Raw genomic sequence first — 19,408 nt, 5'->3', positions numbered from 1 at the left:
TAAAATTGCAAAGCTTCTGAAGCGTGATCATCGAACAATCAAGCGTTTCATTCAAAATAGTCAACAGGGTCGCAAGAAGCGTGTGGAAAAACCAAGGCGCAAAATAACTGCCCATGAACTGAGAAAAGTCAAGCGTGCAGCTGCCAAGATGCCACTTGCCACCTGTTTGGCCATATTTCAGAGCTGCAACATCACTGGAGTGCCCAAAAGCAAAAGGTGTGCAATACTCAGAGACATGGCCAAGGTAAGAAAGGCTGAAAGATGACCACCACTGAACAAGACACACAAGCTGAAACGTCAAGACTGGGCCAAGAAATATCTCAAGACTGATTTTTCTAAGGTTTTATGGACTGATGAAATGAGAGTAAGTCTTGATGGGCCAGATGGCTGGATTGGTAAAGGGCAGAGAGCTCCAGTCCGACTCAGACGCCAGCAAGGTGGAGGTGGAGTACTGGTTTGGGCTGGTATCATCAAAGATGAGCTTGTGGGGCCTTTTTGGGTTGAGGATGGAGTCAAGCTCAACTGCCAGTTTCTGGAAGACACCTTCTTCAAGCAGTGGTACAGGAAGAAGTCTGCAAGGTAAGAAAAACATGATTTTTATGCAGGACAATGTTCCATCGCACGCGTCCAAGTACTCTACAACATGGCTGGCAAAAAAGGGTATAAAAGAAGAAAATCTAATGACATGGCCTCCTTGTTCACCTGATCTGAACCCCATTGAGAACCTGTGGTCCATCATCAAATGTGAGATTTACAAGGAGGGAAAACAGTACACCTCTCTGAACAGTGTCTGGGAGGCTGTGGTTGCTGCTGCACGCAATGTTGATGGTGAACAGATCAAAACACTGACAGAATCCATGGATGGCAGGCTTTTGAGTGTCCTTGCAAAGAAAGGTGACTCTTTTGGTCACTGATTTGTTTTTGTTTTGTTTTTGAATGTCAGAAATGTATATTTGTGAATGTTGAGATGTTATATTGGTTTCACTGGTAAAAATAAAAAATTGAAATGGGTATATTTTTGTTTTTTGTTAAGTTGCCTAATAATTATGTACAGTAATAGTCACCTGCACACACAGATATCCCCCTAAAATAGCTAAAACGAAAAACAAACTAAAAACTACTTCCAAAAATATTCAGCTTTGATATTAATTTAGTTTTTTGGGTTCATTGAGAACATGGTTGTTGTTCAATAATAAAATTAATCCTCAACAATACAACTTGCCTAATAATTCTGCACTCCCTGTATTATACAGTAGGAATCGACCGATTATCGGTTTTACCAATATTATCGGTCGATATTCAGGATTTTCAAAGTCATCGTTTCGGCATCTATTTTGCCGATAACGAATCGGGAACAAGGATCGCGCCTCTGTCAGCACAGGGGAGAAAGATGCAGTGTCTCCCTCCCCCCTGTGCTGCTGCTGCCACCAATGAGAGGAGGGGAGGGGCAGTGGTCACTGAGCCACCAATAATGTTAACTCGCTCATTTATTCAAATTCAACAGGAGGCGGGAGCTGGCTGCAGAATCATATTGCCGCACCCGACCTCTAAGACAAGTAGCTGCCATCCGCGGCAGTTAACCCCTGCCGTACCTGAGGGGTTAAAGGGAACCTGTCACCAGTTTTATGGTGTCCTAACTAAGGGCGACAAAAATAAGTGACCGATTCACTTAGCACAATGCTGGGTCACTTTCTTTGATTGACCCAGTCAATCTGCCAACATCTTGTATTGAAAAGCTCCAGCTGATAATGATGAGACATGAATATTCATGAGCTCCTGACTCTCTCCGCCCACCTGCTGCTGAATGACAGTTTGTTTCCATAGGAATCAGCAGCAGGGGAGTGGCTATAGCTCCGAATTAAATATACGCTGGACTCAGTGACATCACGCCGGACTCTAATCAGCTCATTAGCATGCGGCATCTTTGTGTGTATATTATGAGATAACCGTCTGTCACACCAATAAGTGACTACATCTAAGGTATTTTTCAGTAGTCAATGATTGTATATAATTAGTTAGATTATAATCAAATATCCACATGACAGGTTCCCTTTAACTGTCGCGGATCGCAGCTACCGCTCAGAGGTCGGGTGCGGCTATATGATTCTGCATCCAGCACCCGCCTCCTGTATATGAATTAGTGGGCGAGTTATCTTTGGTGGCGCAGTGCGCTTCCCCCCCCCCCCCCCCCCCAAACCCAGTATTAAAAACATTGGTGGCTCAGTGCGCCCCCCACTCAAGCCCCCCCAGTATAAATCGGAGTCCCCTCTTCCTCATTGGTGGCAGTGCCAGCACTGTAAGCCTGGGGCTCCGATCGGTTCATGGCAGCCAGGACGCTACTAAAGCCCTGCCTGCCATAGTCGGCTCCCTGTTGCCCTGTGCACAAAGCGCAGAGCAGCAGGGAGAGTGTGAAGTCCTATTCCCAGGGTGAATAGGACAAGGGTTCTAGCCCCTAAGGCGGCTAAAAGTTAGTAAAAAAAATAAAAAAAAAACTCAAACACCAGAATATTAAGCATAAATGAAAAAGAAAGAATAAAAAAAATAAGCTAAACGTTAACAATAAACATGTTAATTTGCAGCAGATTTATGTAGGAAATTTGTTTTTGTTTTAAAAAAAAATGAAAATGCACAGAAAACAAAGTATATAAATTATCGGCCTGAAAGTTCAGATTATCGGTATCGGCTGTAAAAAATCTATATCGGTCGATCCCTATTATACAGATATGCTTTTTTGATCATTAGCTAGTCTGTAAACAATTTCCATTACCATTATTGATATCCTATACAATTTGTTATATATTTAACCTGCATATGGGTCTGACTACAGGTAATGTTTTTTTTTGTTTGTGGGCCAAAATCTGGTAAAATCATTTTTGGGCATTATTGAAACATGTACACAAATATATCCTTCTCCCAGTTTTATTTTTGAGGGTGAGGTGATTTATGTTAATGTAATCCCCGTAGTGATTAGCAGCATATGCAATATTCGTTTTCACGATATTTTGCGAGTTTCTAGCCTAATATTCTCAATAAATTTGCAAATTCTAGAATTTGTGATCTCGAGTCATTATTTTCTTGATTGCGAAAATCGGTAATGTAATATGCGAGTACAGGCGTGGGTCACTTTTGGTACATTTTTCCAGCTGCTAGAAGTTTCTTGAAAATGCACAGTACAGTAATTCCTATCAGCTACACTATAAGGGATCGCCTCTTATTCGGGGGTCATTCTCACAATGATCTTCATAACTACTGGGTTTCAGGTCCAAACAGTGCAATTTATTTTACACTCTTCATACACAACATGGCATAAAACAAAAGCCTGCCCGTCTGGGCTCTACATAAACATAATGAACTTCGTATCCCTAAATCGGCTATACGATGGCGTTCCCGCATGGAACCAGGTGCGCTTTAGCCCAGACATACAGTCCACCAGCCCTCAGGCTGTAACAAATCCAGTACCTTTTTGGAGGGGGTTGTGGTCTAGCAGTCCTCCTGACTCTGACCTTTCAATGCTTGATCCCGGGTGTCGCTGAGTCCCCCAAAGTACAGGCTATTGCATAGCCTCGTGGCCCCTCAGCCTTGCCTAGCTGAGACCACACTGACAGAGCCTCACCAGGCCTCTATCTGCACACTCTCCAGAGTGAGACACACCCAGGATCCAGTAGCAGGATTAAATAGGATCCCTGGACATGAGCATGCCCTAAGTCCTGGACTGGAACCTGGGGAAACAACACCTCAATGTTCACATTGCCAATATATATTTCATCTATCTAATGTAATGACACAGCAGAGCACAACAGTGTAACTTCTCTCACTCTCAGAACTGCGGAAAATGGCTGCTGGGGAGGTTCTTATATAGTAAGGGGTAGGCAACTTTCCTATTGGTTGCTAGGGATGTTGCTAAGCTCTGACAGTTACTGCAGCCTTATCATTGGCCCACAACCAAGAAGGGAGGTTGCTGATGAAGAAAAAATCTAGAATATTCATGATTACGAAGATATAGCACTATATTCTATATTCTCGATAAATATTAGCAATTTGAATATTCAACACTAGTCCCCTGATGTACTGATTCTATTAACCCCTTCCCGCATCACCACGTACATGTACGTGGGGGAATATGGTGCCTTACCGCATTCCCTTGTGCATGTATGTGATGTGGTCACACTATCCGCGCATGGAACGATGCGCTGACAGTTCAGTTTTTGCCGACACACTGTGGTTGCTAGGCAACCAGCGACTCTGGCAGGGAGGCAATCGCGGCGATCACTGTGGTTGGTCCATTACTGCAGATGGACCAATCACAGCTCACTGACGCTATTTACTGAGGGACTTTGTGTACTGGTGTGTCCTCTCCTTCTCTGATCGTCCCAATTCCTGTCAGGGAAGTGATCAGAGAAGGAGCATTATCAGAATCAATTCACCACAAACGTTTTAATCCCTTCAGTCTTGAAACGCCACTCTTCTGTGCCCAAATCAGTCACACAGATCAGTTCTGTGCCTCATCTGTTATTAGCCGTCATCTGTCCTCATCAGTTCTGTGCCTCATTCCCTGCCTGACACATAATTAACCCCTTTACTGCCGATTTGCCACATTCAGTGACAGATCAGTCCAGTCCTGTCATAATCACCAAGTCCACACACCTGTCACTCCAGCCTGTCCGTCCATCAAGACACCTGTCACACACTCAAGTTACATAAAAAATAAAATAACCCTGTCACTACGTGTGCCATCCTCCTGTGTGTACATACTGGTGTCCTGTGCTTGAGTGGCACCATTCTGTAAAATAGAAGTATCCTATGTCCCATGTGGATTTGTGCCACCTATAACTGTAAAATAATACATTAACCACTACAGGACCGCCGCACGCAGGATCGCGTCCTGGCAGCGGCCCTGTTATTCCTCCTGGACACGCCGATGCGTTTTCGGGCAGAGCCGGCCCTCACATGCGCAGTGCGGGCCGGGAATCATTGAAGGAGTATTTTGTCACCAGCCTGCCAGCCAATGATCAGCGCTGGCAGGTTGGTGACTTTTAAAAAATCTAATCAGAAGCCATATAACACCTTATATTTATAAATATTAGGTGTTAAATGGCTTGTGTGCGCCTCTGCTGGTCCTTTTCGTCGGTTGGTCCCAGCAGAGGAGCACACATCACAGTGAGTACACACCAAACACTACACTTAGCCCCAGATCACCCCCCATCACCCCAATTAACCCCTTGATCACCCCTGTCAATCACTAGTGAAAGGGAAAAAAGTGATCAGTGTAAACTGTTAGGTTTCAGGATAGTTTAGGCTTCTTTGTTAGGTAGTTGGCGTCGGTTAGCGCCCAGCCCACCGCACCGCAGTCACTGATTCGCTGATCAGCATTTGTACTTTTATAGTATCTGTAAGTGATCAAAACTGATCACAGTCAGATCTATAATAGCATTAGTGTCACCTTAGTTCGTCCTCCACCCAAAACGCAGTGTTTGCCTGATCAGGCCTGATCGGTCGCCCACACGTGCGTTCACCCACGCCCGCCCCACCGCAGTAACAAAAAAAATTGCTTCTTTAATCACTGCACAATCACTTTGCAAGCGCTGCAGCAATAAAAAAATAAAAAAAGTTTTGATATTTTTTATCAATCGCAGCGGCTTTCGGTGCTAGCCTACCATTTGTAAGACAGGCTTGCTTTTTTTCTTGGGTAGTCTCGGGAATACCCCCTCAATTTAGTTGACCAAATGGCAAGTAAGGGGTATTCTTCTGAAGAGGCCTACAGGCTTCTGACCCAGTCGGATGAGGAATGGGATCCCTCATCTGACGAATCCAGCGGGTCAGAATACGAACCTGTAGAAAGCAGTGGCAGTCTGACCCAAAGTTCGGACGAGGAGGTTGAGGTCCCCGATACTACCAGGCGTACCCGGCCCTGTGTTGCTAGACCACAGGTTGCGCAGGATCCGCTTCAAGGGCAGCAGAGTGGGGCTGGCGCTGTCGGATTACGTGGTGAGGCATACACCAGCAGCACAGCATATCCTGGACCTAGTACCAGCACTGCCGTACTACATGGTGAAGTGGCAAGCACCAGAAGGGCAGGTGAAGCTGGTACGGTGGCACGTGCATTAGTTCCCCCGTCGCAGCCACCGCACAGACAGGCCCGTAGAGCCCCTAGAGTCAGAGTTGATGGCAAACCCTGATTGGCAGCCCCAACTTCAGCCGCACCAGTAGTTCCCCCTTTCACCGCCCAGTCTGGCGTTTGGGTTGAGACAGCTCAGATCGGATCGACAGTTTTTTTTTTTGTTTTTTTTTTAGCTGTTCTTGACTGCGGAGCTGTTGGACTTAGTCGTGGCAGAAACAAACCGGTATGCCACTCAGTTTATAGCCGCCAACCCGGGAAGCTTTTATGCCCAGTCTTTCCGGTGGAAACCCGTCCAAGTTTCCAAAATTAAAACTTTTCTGGGCCTTCTCCTCAACATGGGCCTAAAAAAAAAGCATGAATTGTAGTCATATTGGTCCACGAACCCAATTCATCACATGCCCATGTTCTCTGCTGCCATGTCCAGGAAACGATTTGAGACCATCCTGTGTTTCCTGCATTTTAGTGACAACAGCACCTCTCGTCCCAGAGGCCACCCAGCTTTTGACCGGCTCCACAAAATTCGTCCCCTCATAGACCACTTTAACACCAAATTTGCAGATTTGTATACCCCTGAGCAAAACATCTGCATAGACTAGTCCCTTATACATTTTACAGGGCGCCTTGGCTTCAAGCAATACATCCCAAGCAAGCGCGCCCGGTATGGGGTCAAATTGTATAAGCTCTGTGAAAGGGCCACAGGCTATATGCACACATTTCGAGTCTAAGAGGGTAAAGATTAGTCTCTGGAGCCGGTCGGTTGCCCTGACTACCTGGGGAGCAGTGGGAAGACAGTCTGGGACTTGGTGTCACCCTTATTTGGCAAGGGGTACCATCTTTACGTGGACACTTTTTACACAAGTGTGCCCCTCTTCAGGCATTTGTTTTTAGAACAGATTGGCTGCTGTGGCACCGCGCGACCTCGTCATCGGGGGTTCCCCCAACGGCTCGTTACCACCCGTCTTGCAAGGGGGGGAAGAGGGCTGCCTTGTGTAATGAAGAACTGCTTGCGGTGAAATGGAGAGACAAGCGTGACGTTTACATGCTCTCCTCCATTCACGCAGACACGACAATCCAAATTGAACGAGCAACCGGAGTCATTGAAAAGCCCCTCTTGGTCCACAACGATAATTTGCTCATGGGAGGGGTGGACTTCAATGACCAGATGTTGGCTCCCTATTTACTTTCCCGCAGAACCAGACGCTGGTATAAGAAGGTGTCTGTATATTTAATTCAATTGGCTCTGTATAATAGTTTTGTTCTCTACAGTAAGGCTGGGAGAACAAGATCCTTCCTCAAATTTCAGGAAGAGATCATCAAGAACCTCCTGTATCCAGGAGGTTCTGTGGCCCCAACCACCAGTGTAGTGGGTCGGCTACATGAGCGACATTTCCCCAATGTCGTTGCTGGCACCTCAAACCAACCGCCACCCTGAAAAAGATATTGTGTCTGTAGCAGGAGTGGAATAAGGCGTGACACCCGCTATTTCTGTCCTGACTGCCCTGACCACCCTGCCCTATGCTTAGGGGAGTGTTTCCGGAAGTACCACACACAGGTACACTTGGCATAGGGATTGCGTCACACAGGACAGGCACACAGGGCTCTTAGGGCCATTTAACTCACAGCTGCTGTAAACCTCTCCTTTCACCTGGGACAAAGTGCATAATGTACTTCGCCACATCTCTGGGCGATTTGCGCTTTGCACATTGTCCCATGGGGAAGGAGAGGTTTGTCCTATAAAAAAGGTAAACAAAAGACAAAACAAAAATCACCGGTAAGCAAAAAAAGTTAATGTTCTGTTCCAAAAGTTCAATAAAGTTTATAAAAGTTAATGTTCTGTTCAAATGTTATTATAAAGTTCATGTTAATAAATTTATTGCGTTGCGACCTGGTTTTTTCTTTTTTTTTAGTTTTTTTACCTTCTAGGTGGACCAACCGATGAACCAGCTGCAGCACTGATGTGCATTCTGACAGAAGCATTACGCTGCTGTCAGATTACACAAAAGTCGGTGTATGCGGCGCTGCAAGACGAGATTTCTTCTTTGCAGTAAAAAAGATACGTTTGCCGAGGCTTATGAGCTGAGGGGCGGTGTTCATATGCTTTGGCAAACACTTTGTATATAAAAAAAAAAAAAAACTAAAAAAAAAACCGGCAATGATTTATTCATCCACATCGATTGATGTGAATGGAGAAATCGGGTTTGCCAGGGCATATGAGCTGAGTGGGTTTGGATGTTAGGCGGAGCTCCTATGTCCTGGCAGACGCCTTTCCTCTCCTGTTTTTTTTGTTTTTGTTTTTGTTTTGTTTTTGGGCAAAGATTTTTTTCATCCACATTGATCGATGCGAATGAAGACATCTGTGCCGTTCATTTTTTCTTTCAGCCCAGAGGCTGAACGAAAATAAATAAATCTCATTACCCGTATGCTCAATATAAGAAGAATAGCAGAAACAGCTAATGCTGGCCATACGTGTAATGATTGCGGAGACCCTCAAATGCCAGGGCAGTACAAACACCCCATAAATAACCCCATTTTGGAAAGAAGACACCCTAAGGTATTTGCTGATGGGCATAGTGAGTTCATGGACGTTTTTATTTTTTGTCACAAGTTAGCGGAAAATGATTTTTTTTCTTCCACTAACTTGTGACAAAAAATAAAAACTTCCATGAACTCACTATGCCCATCACGAAATACCTTGGGGTGTCTTCTTTCCAAAATGGGGTCACATGTGGGGTACTTAGGGCCCCTAAAATGCCAGGGCAGTATAAAGCGTGTGAAGTCTGGAATACAAATATCTAAAAATGCTCTCCTAAAAAAAATTTGTGCCCCTTTGCGCAACTAGTCTCCAAAACAGTGTCATACCTGTGGTATCGCCGTACTCAGAAGAAGTTGGGCAATGCGTTTTGGGGTGTCTTTTTACATATAGCCATGCTGGGTGAGAGAAATATCTCTCTAAAATGACAACTTTGTATAAAAAAATTGCAAAAGTTGACTTTTAGAGATATTGCTCTCACCCAGCATGGGTATATGTTAAAATACATCCCAAAACCACATTGCCCTACTTCTTCTGAGTACGGGGATACCACATGTGTGACACTTTTTTGCAGCCTAGGTGGGCAAAGGGGCCCAAATTCTAAAGAGCACCTTTAGGATTTCACAGGGCATTTTTTACACATTTGGATTTCAAACTACTTCTCACGCATTAGGGCCCCTAAAATGCCAAGGTAGTATAACTACCCTACAAGTGACCCCATTTTGGAAAGAAGACACCCCAAGATATTTCATGATGGGCATAGTGAGTTCATGGAAGTTTTTATTTTTTGTCTCAAGTTAGTGGAATATGATTCTTTGTAAGAAAAAATAAAATAAATATCATTTTCCGATAACTTGTGACAAAAAATTAAAACTTCTATGAACTCACTATGCCCATCAGCGAATACCTTAGGGTGTCTACTTTCCGAAATGGGGTCATTTGTGGGTTATTTCTACTGTCTGGGCATTGTAGAACCTATGGAAACATGACAGGTGCTCAGAAAGTCAGAGCTGCTTCAAAATGCGGAAATTCACATTTTTTGTACCATAGTTTGTTAACGCTATATCTTTTACCCAAACCATTTTTTTTATGCCCAAACATTTTTTTTTTTTTTTTTTTTTTTTTTATCAAAGACATGTAGAACAATAAATTTAGTGAAAAATTTATATATGGATGTCGGGGTTTTTTTGCAAAATTTTACAGCTGAAAGTGAAAAATGTCATTTAAAAAAAAAAAATCGTTAAATTTCGATTAATAACAAAAAAAAAAGTAAAAATGGCGGCAGCAGCAATGAAATGCCACCAAATGAAAGCTCTATTAGTGAGAAGAAAAGGAGGTAAAATTCATTTGGGTGGTAAGTTGCATGACCGAGCAATAAACTGTGAAACTAGTGTAGTGCAGAAGTGTAAAAAGTGGCCTGGTCATTAAGGGGGTTTCAGCTAGGGGGGGTTGAAGTGGTTAAGCCAGAAATACAACCATAATTTTCTGGGTTTTTAAAAATACCCACCTTGCTGCATCAGCACGTGTGAAATTCAAGAGTTATATACTGCTTTCATATTCAGTTACTAAACAAACACCCCTTTGGGGAAAAAAAAGTTTAATTTGCAGTCTTTGCTGCATATGTCATAGTGAGATACTGCCTTTACATACTGTCGGTAAATTTCGATTAATAACAAAAAATGTCAGCAGCAATGAAATGCCACTAAATGAAAGCTCTATTAGTGAGAAGAAAAGGAGGTAAAATTCATTTGGGTGGTAAGTTGTATGACCGAGCAATAAACCGTGAAAGTAGTGTAGTGCAGAATTGTAAAAAGTGCTCTGGTCATTAAGGGGGTTTAAGCTAGGGGAGCTGAGGTGGTTAAAGTACTGATGGCCTCTCGTTTTTCTTTACTTAGCTGCTTTTTTCTTGCCGTAATACAAATTCTAACAGTCTATTCAGTAGGACTATCAGCTGTGTAGCCACCTGACTTCTCCACAAGGAAACTAATGGTCCCAACCCCATTTGTAAGGCAAGAAATTCCACTTATTAAACCTGACAGGGCACACCTGTGAAGTGAAAACCATTTCAGGTGACTACCTTTTGAAGCTCAACAAGAGAATGCCAAGAGAGTGCATAGCAGTAATCAAAGCAAAAGGTGGCTACTTTGAAGAACCTAGAATATGACATATTTTCAGTTGTTTCACACTTTTTTGTTATGTATATAATTCCACATGTGTTAATTCATAGTTTTGATGCCTTCAGTGTGAATCTACAATTTTCATAGTCATGAAAATAAAGAAAACTCTTTGAATGAGAAGGTGTGTCCAAACTTTTGGTCTGTACTGTATATAATTAAATTACACTAGTGACTGACTCGGATTTCTGATGTCCTTATTGATCAGAAATGTGATCTAGTTTTAATTTTGCACAGCCTCCCTGCTCATTAATTTATACAAAACACCTGTGCTGTCAAAATGCTCACTCCACCACTAAGAGGGTTGTAGTTTCCGATAAATGGAACCCTGAAACATGACCCTATATTTGTTTCACCCCAGAACCTCTACAGTTGTCAGCACAAGATGTGTAAACCACTGCAGTGGGTCTCAAATGTGCATGCTGCTCTTTTGCTCTTGAGCCCTATTGTATTTCAAGGCAAAAGATTAGGGCCACGTGTAGGGTGTTTATAAAACTAGAAAGTATGGCATTATAATAAGATGGCTTGCTTTTTATACTGGCACACAATGGGCACAATATATTGGGCACTGAAATGACATATCTATATGAAAATTGCAATTTTCACTTTAAACCATCAGCTATGAATTGACTTTTGCAAAATACCCGAAGGGTCAAAATTCTCAGTACATCCCTTCGTAAATTCTGAGGGGTGTGGTTTCTAAAATGAAGTCACTTCTTGGGGGTTACTTTTTTTTATTTCACTTCAGAGCCTCTGCAGTTGTCAGTCGGTGCTTTATAAATCACAAAACAAGGGATTAAATGCACATGGTGATGTTTATCTTCTGAACCCTGCTATGTGTCCATGTAGTAGTTTCTGACCATATTTGGGGTGTTGCTGTATTCAGGAGAAAGTGGGTAACAAATTGGGAAGTGCATTATATCTTGTTACTCCTTGTAAAAATGAAACATTTTCATGCATGTCATTTTTCATTTTCATGGCCAAGTGTTTATAAATTTTATGAAATGCCAGTTGGGTCAAGGTGCTCACTCCACCCCTTAAAAAATTCCATGGGGAAAGTAGTTTCCAAAAATGGGGGCACTTTTGAGCCCTTCATTGAAGGAGTACCTCAGGGTGTCTTCAAATGCAACCTGAAAAGTTTTGTGGTGAAATCTGCTCTTGTTGTGGAAATTTTATTAGGCTGTGTTTCTAATCTATTGTGTATTGTCATCATGTCTATGTGTCAGGGTAAACCATTGGAGTGGATATCTTTCTGTGTATGTCCTGTCACAGCTGCTGGGCGCAGAGATCTCCGTCTGAAAAATGGTCCATGTGCTAAGCACTGGGCTGTGGGCCGGGGGAGACTGATGTGTTCAGCAGAGCAGTGTTTTGTTGGCTGATGTATGGACGCCGGCTAATGGCTTGGCGTGGATGCATTTGTTAAAAGAACAATATATGAAAGGAACGTGCTTTTGTTGTCTCTAGTGCGCCTGATCAGCCGCTGAAGATAATGACGTTGTCCTGTAAATAAACATGCATGAGGATCATGGTAACTCTATCTGGCATTGATCACTGAGCAAGGATGGATGAAGTTAACTCCAGTGGTTATAGGATACATGTGTTTGTTAGCTGGCTGTTATTCTAAATGATGGTGTCTTGTCTTGTTCCTATGTCATCACTTCCTGTATCCTTGTTACATGAAGTAAGTGGCCGGGTGATGGGCCAGTCCATTTTCTATTGTTACACCTTTTGTGACTAAATAAAAGGTGAGCAGACTGTGGAGGAGGGGGAGTGCTCAGCAAGAATTCAACATGAAAACACCTGTGTCTGACTCTGACTGCGGTTGAGAGATTTGCCTGTCCTTACACAAAGACTGTTGAGAGCGGATTTCTACTTTTAAAATTTCCACAGCACCCTCCAAAAGCCATATGATGCTCCTTCCCTTCTGAGCCCTGTGGTGTGCCCATAAAGCAGTTTATGACCACATATGGGGTGTTGCCATATTCAGGACCAAGTGGCTAACAATCTGTTACCCACTTGTAAAAACGAAAAATTTAAGCAGGATTTTTTGGTGAAATACAGTCCTGATCAAAAGTTTAAGACCACTTGAAAAATGGCAAAAATTCATGTTTAGCATGGCTGGATCTTAACAAGGTTCCAAAAAGAGCTTCAACATACAGGTCCTTCTCAAAGAATTAGCATATTGTGATTATTTTCTGTAATGTACTGATAGACATTAGACTTTTATATATTTTAGATTCATTACACACAACTGAAGTAGTTCAAGCTTTTTATTGTTTTAATATTGATGATTTTGGCATACAGCTCATGAAAACCCAAAATTCCGATCTAAAAAAATTTGCATATCATGAAAAGGTTCTCTAAACGAGCTATTAACCTAATCATCTGAATCAACTAATTAACTCTAAACACCTGCAAAAGTTTCCTGAGGCTTTTAAAAACTCCCAGCCTGGTTCATTACTCAAAACCGCAATCATGGGTAAGACTGCCGACCTGACTGCTGTCCAGAAGGCCATCATTGACACCCTCAAGCAAGAGGGTAAAACACAGAAAGAAATTTCTGAATGAATAGGCTGTTCCCAGAGTGCTGTATCATGGCACCTCAGTGGGAAGTCTGTGGGAAGGAAAAAGTGTGGCAGAAAACGCTGCACAAAGAGGTGACCGGACCATGAGGAAGATTGTGGAGAAGGACCGATTCCAGACCTTGGGGGACCTGCGGAAGCAGTGGACTGAGTCTGGAGTAGAAACATCCAGAGCCACCGTGTACAGGCGTGTGCAGGAAATGGGCTACAGGTCCGCATTCCCCAGGTCAAGCCACTTTTGAACCAGAAACAGCGGCAGAAGCGCCTGACCTGGGCTACAGAGAAGCAGCACTGGACTGTTGCTCAGTGATCCAAAGTACTTTTTTCGGATGAAAACAATTTTGCATGTCATTCGGAAATCAAGGTGCCAGAGTCTGGAGGAAGACTGGGGAGAGGGAAATGCCAAAATGCCTGAAGTCCAGTGTCAAGTACCCACAGTCAGTGATGGTCTGGGGTGCCATGTCAGCTGCTGGTGTTGGTCCACTGTGTTTTATCAAGGGCAGGGTTAATGCAGCTAGCTATCAGGAGATTTTGGAGCACTTCATGCTTCCATCTGCTGAAAAGCTTTATGGAGATGAAGATTTCATTTTTCAGCACGACCTGGCACCTGCTCACAGTGCCCAAACCACTGGTAAATGGTTTACTGACCATGGTATTACTGTGCTCAATTGGCCTGCCAACTCTCCTGACCTGAACCCCATAGAGAATCTGTGGGATATTGGGAAGAGAAAGTTGAGAGACGCAAGACCCAACACTCTGGATGAGCTTAAGGCCGCTATCGAAGCATCCTGGGCCTCCATAACACCTCAGCAGTGTCACAGGCTGATTGCCTCCATGCCACGCTGCATTGAAGCAGTCATTTCTGTAAAAGGATTCCGGACCAAGTATTGAGTGCATAACTGAACATAATTTTTTGAAGGTTTACTTTTTTTGTATTAAAAACACTTTTCTTTTATTGGTTGGAAGAAATATGCAAATTTTTTGAGATAGGAATTTTGGGTTTTCATGAGCTGTATGCCAAAATCATCAATATTAGAACAATAAAAGGCTTGAACTACTTCAGTTGTGTGTAATGAATCTAAAATATAAAAGTCTAATGTTTATCAGTACATTACAGAAAATAATGAACTTTATCACAATATGCTAATTTTTTAGAAGGACCTGTGCAACAAGAAGAAATGAGAGTGAGACAAAACATTTTTTGAGCATTCAGTTAATTGAAAATAACGATTAAACTGAAACAGGCAGCTTTTCAGCTGATCTAAATTTTAGGACCACATGCCTTTTTAAAAGGCCAAATCTGTGCAAAGATGTGGATTCATTGTCATTTTCTGTCAGGTAGTCACACATTGTGATGGCAAAGGCAAAAAAAGTCTCCCTTTTTGAACGTGGTCGGGTTGTTGAACTGCATAAGCAGGGTCTCGAACTGCATAAGCAGGGTCTCGAACTGCATAAGCAGGGTCTCTCACAGCGCGCCATCGCTGCTGAGGTGGGATGCAGTAAGAGTCATTTGGAATTTCTTAAATGATCCTGAGGGTTATGGAACAAAAAAGTCAAGTGGAAGACGCAAAACATTTTCATCAGCACTGAGCAGGAGAATCCAGTTGGCTGTCCGTCAAGACACTGGACGATCCTTGACCTAAATTAAGGCCCTTACTGGTGCTGACTGCAGCCCCATAACTATCAGACGGCATCTGAGACTGAAGGGCTTCAAAAACAAAAAACGTCTTCAAAGACCTTGTCTCCTTAAACGCCACAGAACTGCTTGTTTGGACTTTGCAAGAGAGCACCAAACATGGGACATTTAAAGGTGGAAGAAAGTTTTATTCTCTGATGAGAATTTTTTTTACCTTGATGGTTTCCAACGTTACTGGCATGACAAGCAGAGATCCCACCTGAGTTGTTTTCTACGCGCCACAGTGGAGGGGGAGCCATAATGGGCTGGGGTGCTTTTTCCTTCAGTGGAACAATGTTGCTTTAGGAAGTGCAGGGGCGTCAAACGGCCGCTTGCTATGTCAAGATGTTGCAGAGAGCATTCCTCATGACTGCGGGCCCTCGTCTGTGTGGTAACGACTGGGTTTTTCAACAGGACAACGCTACAGTGCACAATGCCCGCAGGACAAGGGACTTCTTCCAGGAGAATAACATCACTCTTTTGGCCCATCCTGCGTGTTCCCCTAATCTAAATCCAATTGAGAACCTTTGGGGATGGATGGCAAGGGAAGTTTACAAATATGGACAACAGTTCCAGACAGGCCGTCTTCACCACTTGGAGAAATGTTCCACTCACCTCATGGAAACGCTTGCATCAAGCATGCCGAAACAAATTTTTGAAGTGATAAACAATAACGGCGGAGTTACTCATTACAGAGTTCATGTTTGGAAGTTGGATTTCTGTTTTGGGGGGTTTATTTTTTTTCCAGCAAAATCTGCCCTCCAAAAACCATATGACGCTCCTTCCCTTTCAAGTCCTGCCATGTGCCCATACAGCAGTTTATGACCGCATATAGGGTGTTTGCTGTTAAACCTTGCTGTGTTGCCAGAAAAAAATATATAAAAATGGAAAATCTGCCCAAAAAAGTGACAAATTTAAATTTTACATAAAGGGTTAACAAAGTTTTTTTATATCAGTTTTGATGTTGTGGGGGTTGTAGTTTTAAAATGGGGTCATTTATGGGTGGTATTAATTATATTAGCCCCTCAAAGTTACTTTATAACTAAATTGGTCCTTTTTAAAAAGCACGTTTTGGAAATTTTCTTGAAAAGTTGCTGCTTGTAAAATTCGAAGCTTTCTAATGTCTTAAAATTATATTTAGACAATTTTGCCAACATAAGGTAGACATACGGGGAATGTTAAGTAATTAACATTCCCGGTAAGTAATTATTTTAGGTGAGGTGTCACTATCCGTTGTGGGGATTCGCTCTGGAAGACAGGGTGTGCGGACGCAGTACAGAGGCAAATTACCAGTTCTTAAACTTCCGTTTTTATTCACACACACAGCAAAAACAAAACGTCACTTTGCAGTCTTGGTGTTAGTTCACACACAATGGGAAGTACACATAGCAAAAATCACCATGTGTGAAGTTCTGCCTCCAGCAGTCCATAGCAGGCTTTAGGGGGCCTGTTTTCCCTACAGACAGGTCTCAGCCCTCCAGCACGGTACAAGCCTCAGATCCCAGCACACCTTCTGAGCTCCACTATCAGACGGAGATAATCCTCTCCACCTGGCAGTGCTAGCTGGTTTTTATGCCTGGCAAAACCCGGCCTGGAACATGGAGTAGTTACCCACCAAGCACTCCCAGTAAGAGCCGTCCCGGATCAGCTATACACCCATACTAAGTATTAAAGGGAGTCTGTCACCACATTTCAGTATATTAGACCGATCAAATAGGGTTATATGATCCACCCAGAACTTAAAAACGGTACCTTTGTTTTAGAAAACTGACTTTTCTTTTAGCCGAAAATGAATTTATAAGATTATGTTATGAGCCCTCTCAAGTGCCCAGGGCGGTCTCTCAATCCTCGGAGCCCCAGGCAGCACCTCCTAAACGTCTCATAACCCCGCCCTCCTTGCCCCTCTGCTGCCCGCCCGTTAACTCCCCTCCCCTGTCCTTTTCCACTGCGGCTGTGCAGTCCAAATCGTAGCGGGCGCATGCGCAGTAGGTATTGCGATGCCCTGCCAGGAGCGGGCATCGCATTGCGCATGCACCCGCTACGATTTGGACCGCACAGCCGCAGTGGAAAAGGACAGGGGAGGGGAGTAAACGGGTGGGCAGAGGCGCACGGAGGGCGGGGTTATGAGCCATTTAGGAGGTGCTGCCTGGGGCTCCGAGGATTGAGAGACCGCCCTGGGCACTTGAGAGGGCTCATAACATAATCTTATAAATTCATTTTCGGCTAAAAGAAAAGTCCGTTTTCTACAACAAAGGTACCGTTTTTATGTTCTCGGTGGCACATATAACCCTATTTGATCGGTCTAATATGCTGAAATGTGGTGACAGACTCCCTTTAAGGTGTCAAACAGCAACTGCTGCTGACACATAAAAACTGGCTCTTACTCCACCGAGGCCAGGAATCTCAGTGACACGTACCTATCATACACGATGATTCCTTGTAGCTTCTTGCACCGTCTTTAAATGTATTTTTTTTGTAAATAAAGGTAAAACATATTAACTCAAATTTACAACGAACATGAAGTACATGTTTAATGAGAAAACAGTCTGAGTGTCTTGGATAGGTAAAAGCATTCTAGTTATTACCATATAAAGTGACACATGTCAGATTTGCAAAAAATCTTCCTGGGCCTTAAGATGAAAAGTGTCTTAAGGCAGATTTACACATCCCGATGTAACGGCAGATTATCGATAAGGAAGCATTCCTTCCTGATAGTCAGGTGCTTGCTCAGTGAAGGAGACCGCTGCATTTACATTCAGCGATTGCCTCCACTGTATGATGATACGGGACACGCGTCCCCATATGGAATCATTGTTTCTGGGCAGCAGATGGCTGTTTAGACCGCATAATCTGCTGCCCAGAAACGATAATTGGTGCTCCTGCACAAACAACAAGAACACCTGATTTAAATTAAAGTTTCACTCTTTCATCGGGTGATCAGCGGCACATTTAGATGGGCAGATTGGCGGGACTGAGCGTTCACAAGAATGTTTGTTCCTGATAATCTGCCCGAATATAAGGCAGTGTAAATCTCCCTTTAGTACTTAAGGGGTTAAATAGTTTGAGTTTGTGGAATTGTATTTATTTATTTCTCTCTGTATAAATGTTTTAATATTATATTTTCTTCAATTTAGATGGAAAGGTCAGTGGTACTGGGGATTATCATATATGGAATTCAATATCTGTTCTCTGCAATTTTCTGCTGCCAATGAAAAAACTAACAAAGGCTTGCAGCCGACTGCTTACCTTGAAAAGAATTCCTACTCTGCTGTGACAAGCTCAGCTGAAGCAAAAGATGTTCTCAGCGCCCTGTCAATAGTGTGTGGCGAAAATCTGCATTTTGCTGCTGGAGCAGGTTACAAATGCCTTTGTGTGATTCAAGATCTTGTGGATTTCTATGTCTTTTCTGAAGATACCACATTTAAATGGGATAGCTGTGCTCCTCATGCCATTCTTAAATCTCTAGGAGGTGGAATGTTGGACCTTTCAGAATGTATCAAGTTTGCAAATCAAAATAAGAAACTGTGTGTCAGGCCACCTCTCCTGTATAATTCTGAAGTGCAAGGAGCAAAAGGAGCAGACAGATGGGCTAATAAAGGAGGACTTATTGCTTACAGATCAGAAGAACAACTGGAATTCTTTATTAAGCTGTTCATAAACAATTTGTAGTTACCAAATGAACTTCTTTAATGATATTTAAAGAGGACCTTTCACTTGTATAAACAAAGTGAACGGAGTATGCTGCCATATAGAGCGGCGCCCGGGGATCTCACTGCACTTACTATTATCCCCGGGCGCCGCTCCGTTCTCCCGTTATAGGCTCCGGTACCTTTGCTTCTTAAGTTATAGTAGGCGGGTCTTCCCTTGTCTTGTGGGTGTCTCCTTCTCCTAGGCTGCAGCGCTGACCAATCGCAGCGCACAGCTCACAGCCTGGGAGGTTCTTTTCTCCCAGGCTGTGAGCTGTGCGCTGCGATTGGCCAGCGCTGCAGCCTAGGAGGAGGAGACGCCCACAGGACAAGGGAAGACTCGCCTACTATAACTTAAGAAGCAAAGGTACCGGAGCCTATAACGGGAGAACGGAGCGGCGCCCGGGGATAATAGTAAGTGCAGTGAGATCCCCGGGCGCTGCTCTATATGGCAGCATACTCAGTTCACTTTGTTTATACAAGTGAAAGGTCCTCTTTAAGTTACTTTTATTGCAAAATGTTGTTACATGAATCCCAGGTATATATTGTATTATATAATTTCTATCCCAGAAATGTAATAAAATATACTCAATGTATAAACCACTTTATTTATATAGGGGGCCTGTTTTCCCAGCGTGCGACT

At 43.3% G+C, this 19,408-nt stretch overlaps 1 protein-coding gene across 3 annotated transcripts in view; it reads left to right on the top strand.

The window, feature by feature from the left end:
• Window positions 1–18,811, top strand: part of INPP1 (inositol polyphosphate-1-phosphatase) — a 149,484-nt gene extending 130,673 nt beyond the window's left edge. For all 3 annotated transcript variants that reach the window (XM_044304079.1, XM_044304077.1, XM_044304080.1), the window contains exon 6: window positions 18,214–18,811. In XM_044304079.1, coding sequence (XP_044160014.1) covers window positions 18,214–18,748 — 535 coding nt within the window. In that variant the 3' untranslated portion in view covers window positions 18,749–18,811. The remainder of the gene's footprint in view (window positions 1–18,213) is intronic.
• The last annotated feature ends 597 nt before the right edge of the window (window positions 18,812–19,408 follow it).

This window comes from Bufo gargarizans, chromosome 8 (genome assembly GCF_014858855.1).
Source record: "Bufo gargarizans isolate SCDJY-AF-19 chromosome 8, ASM1485885v1, whole genome shotgun sequence".
Classification (NCBI taxonomy): domain Eukaryota; kingdom Metazoa; phylum Chordata; class Amphibia; order Anura; family Bufonidae; genus Bufo; species Bufo gargarizans.
This window is presented reverse-complemented; position numbering and strand designations above follow the sequence as displayed.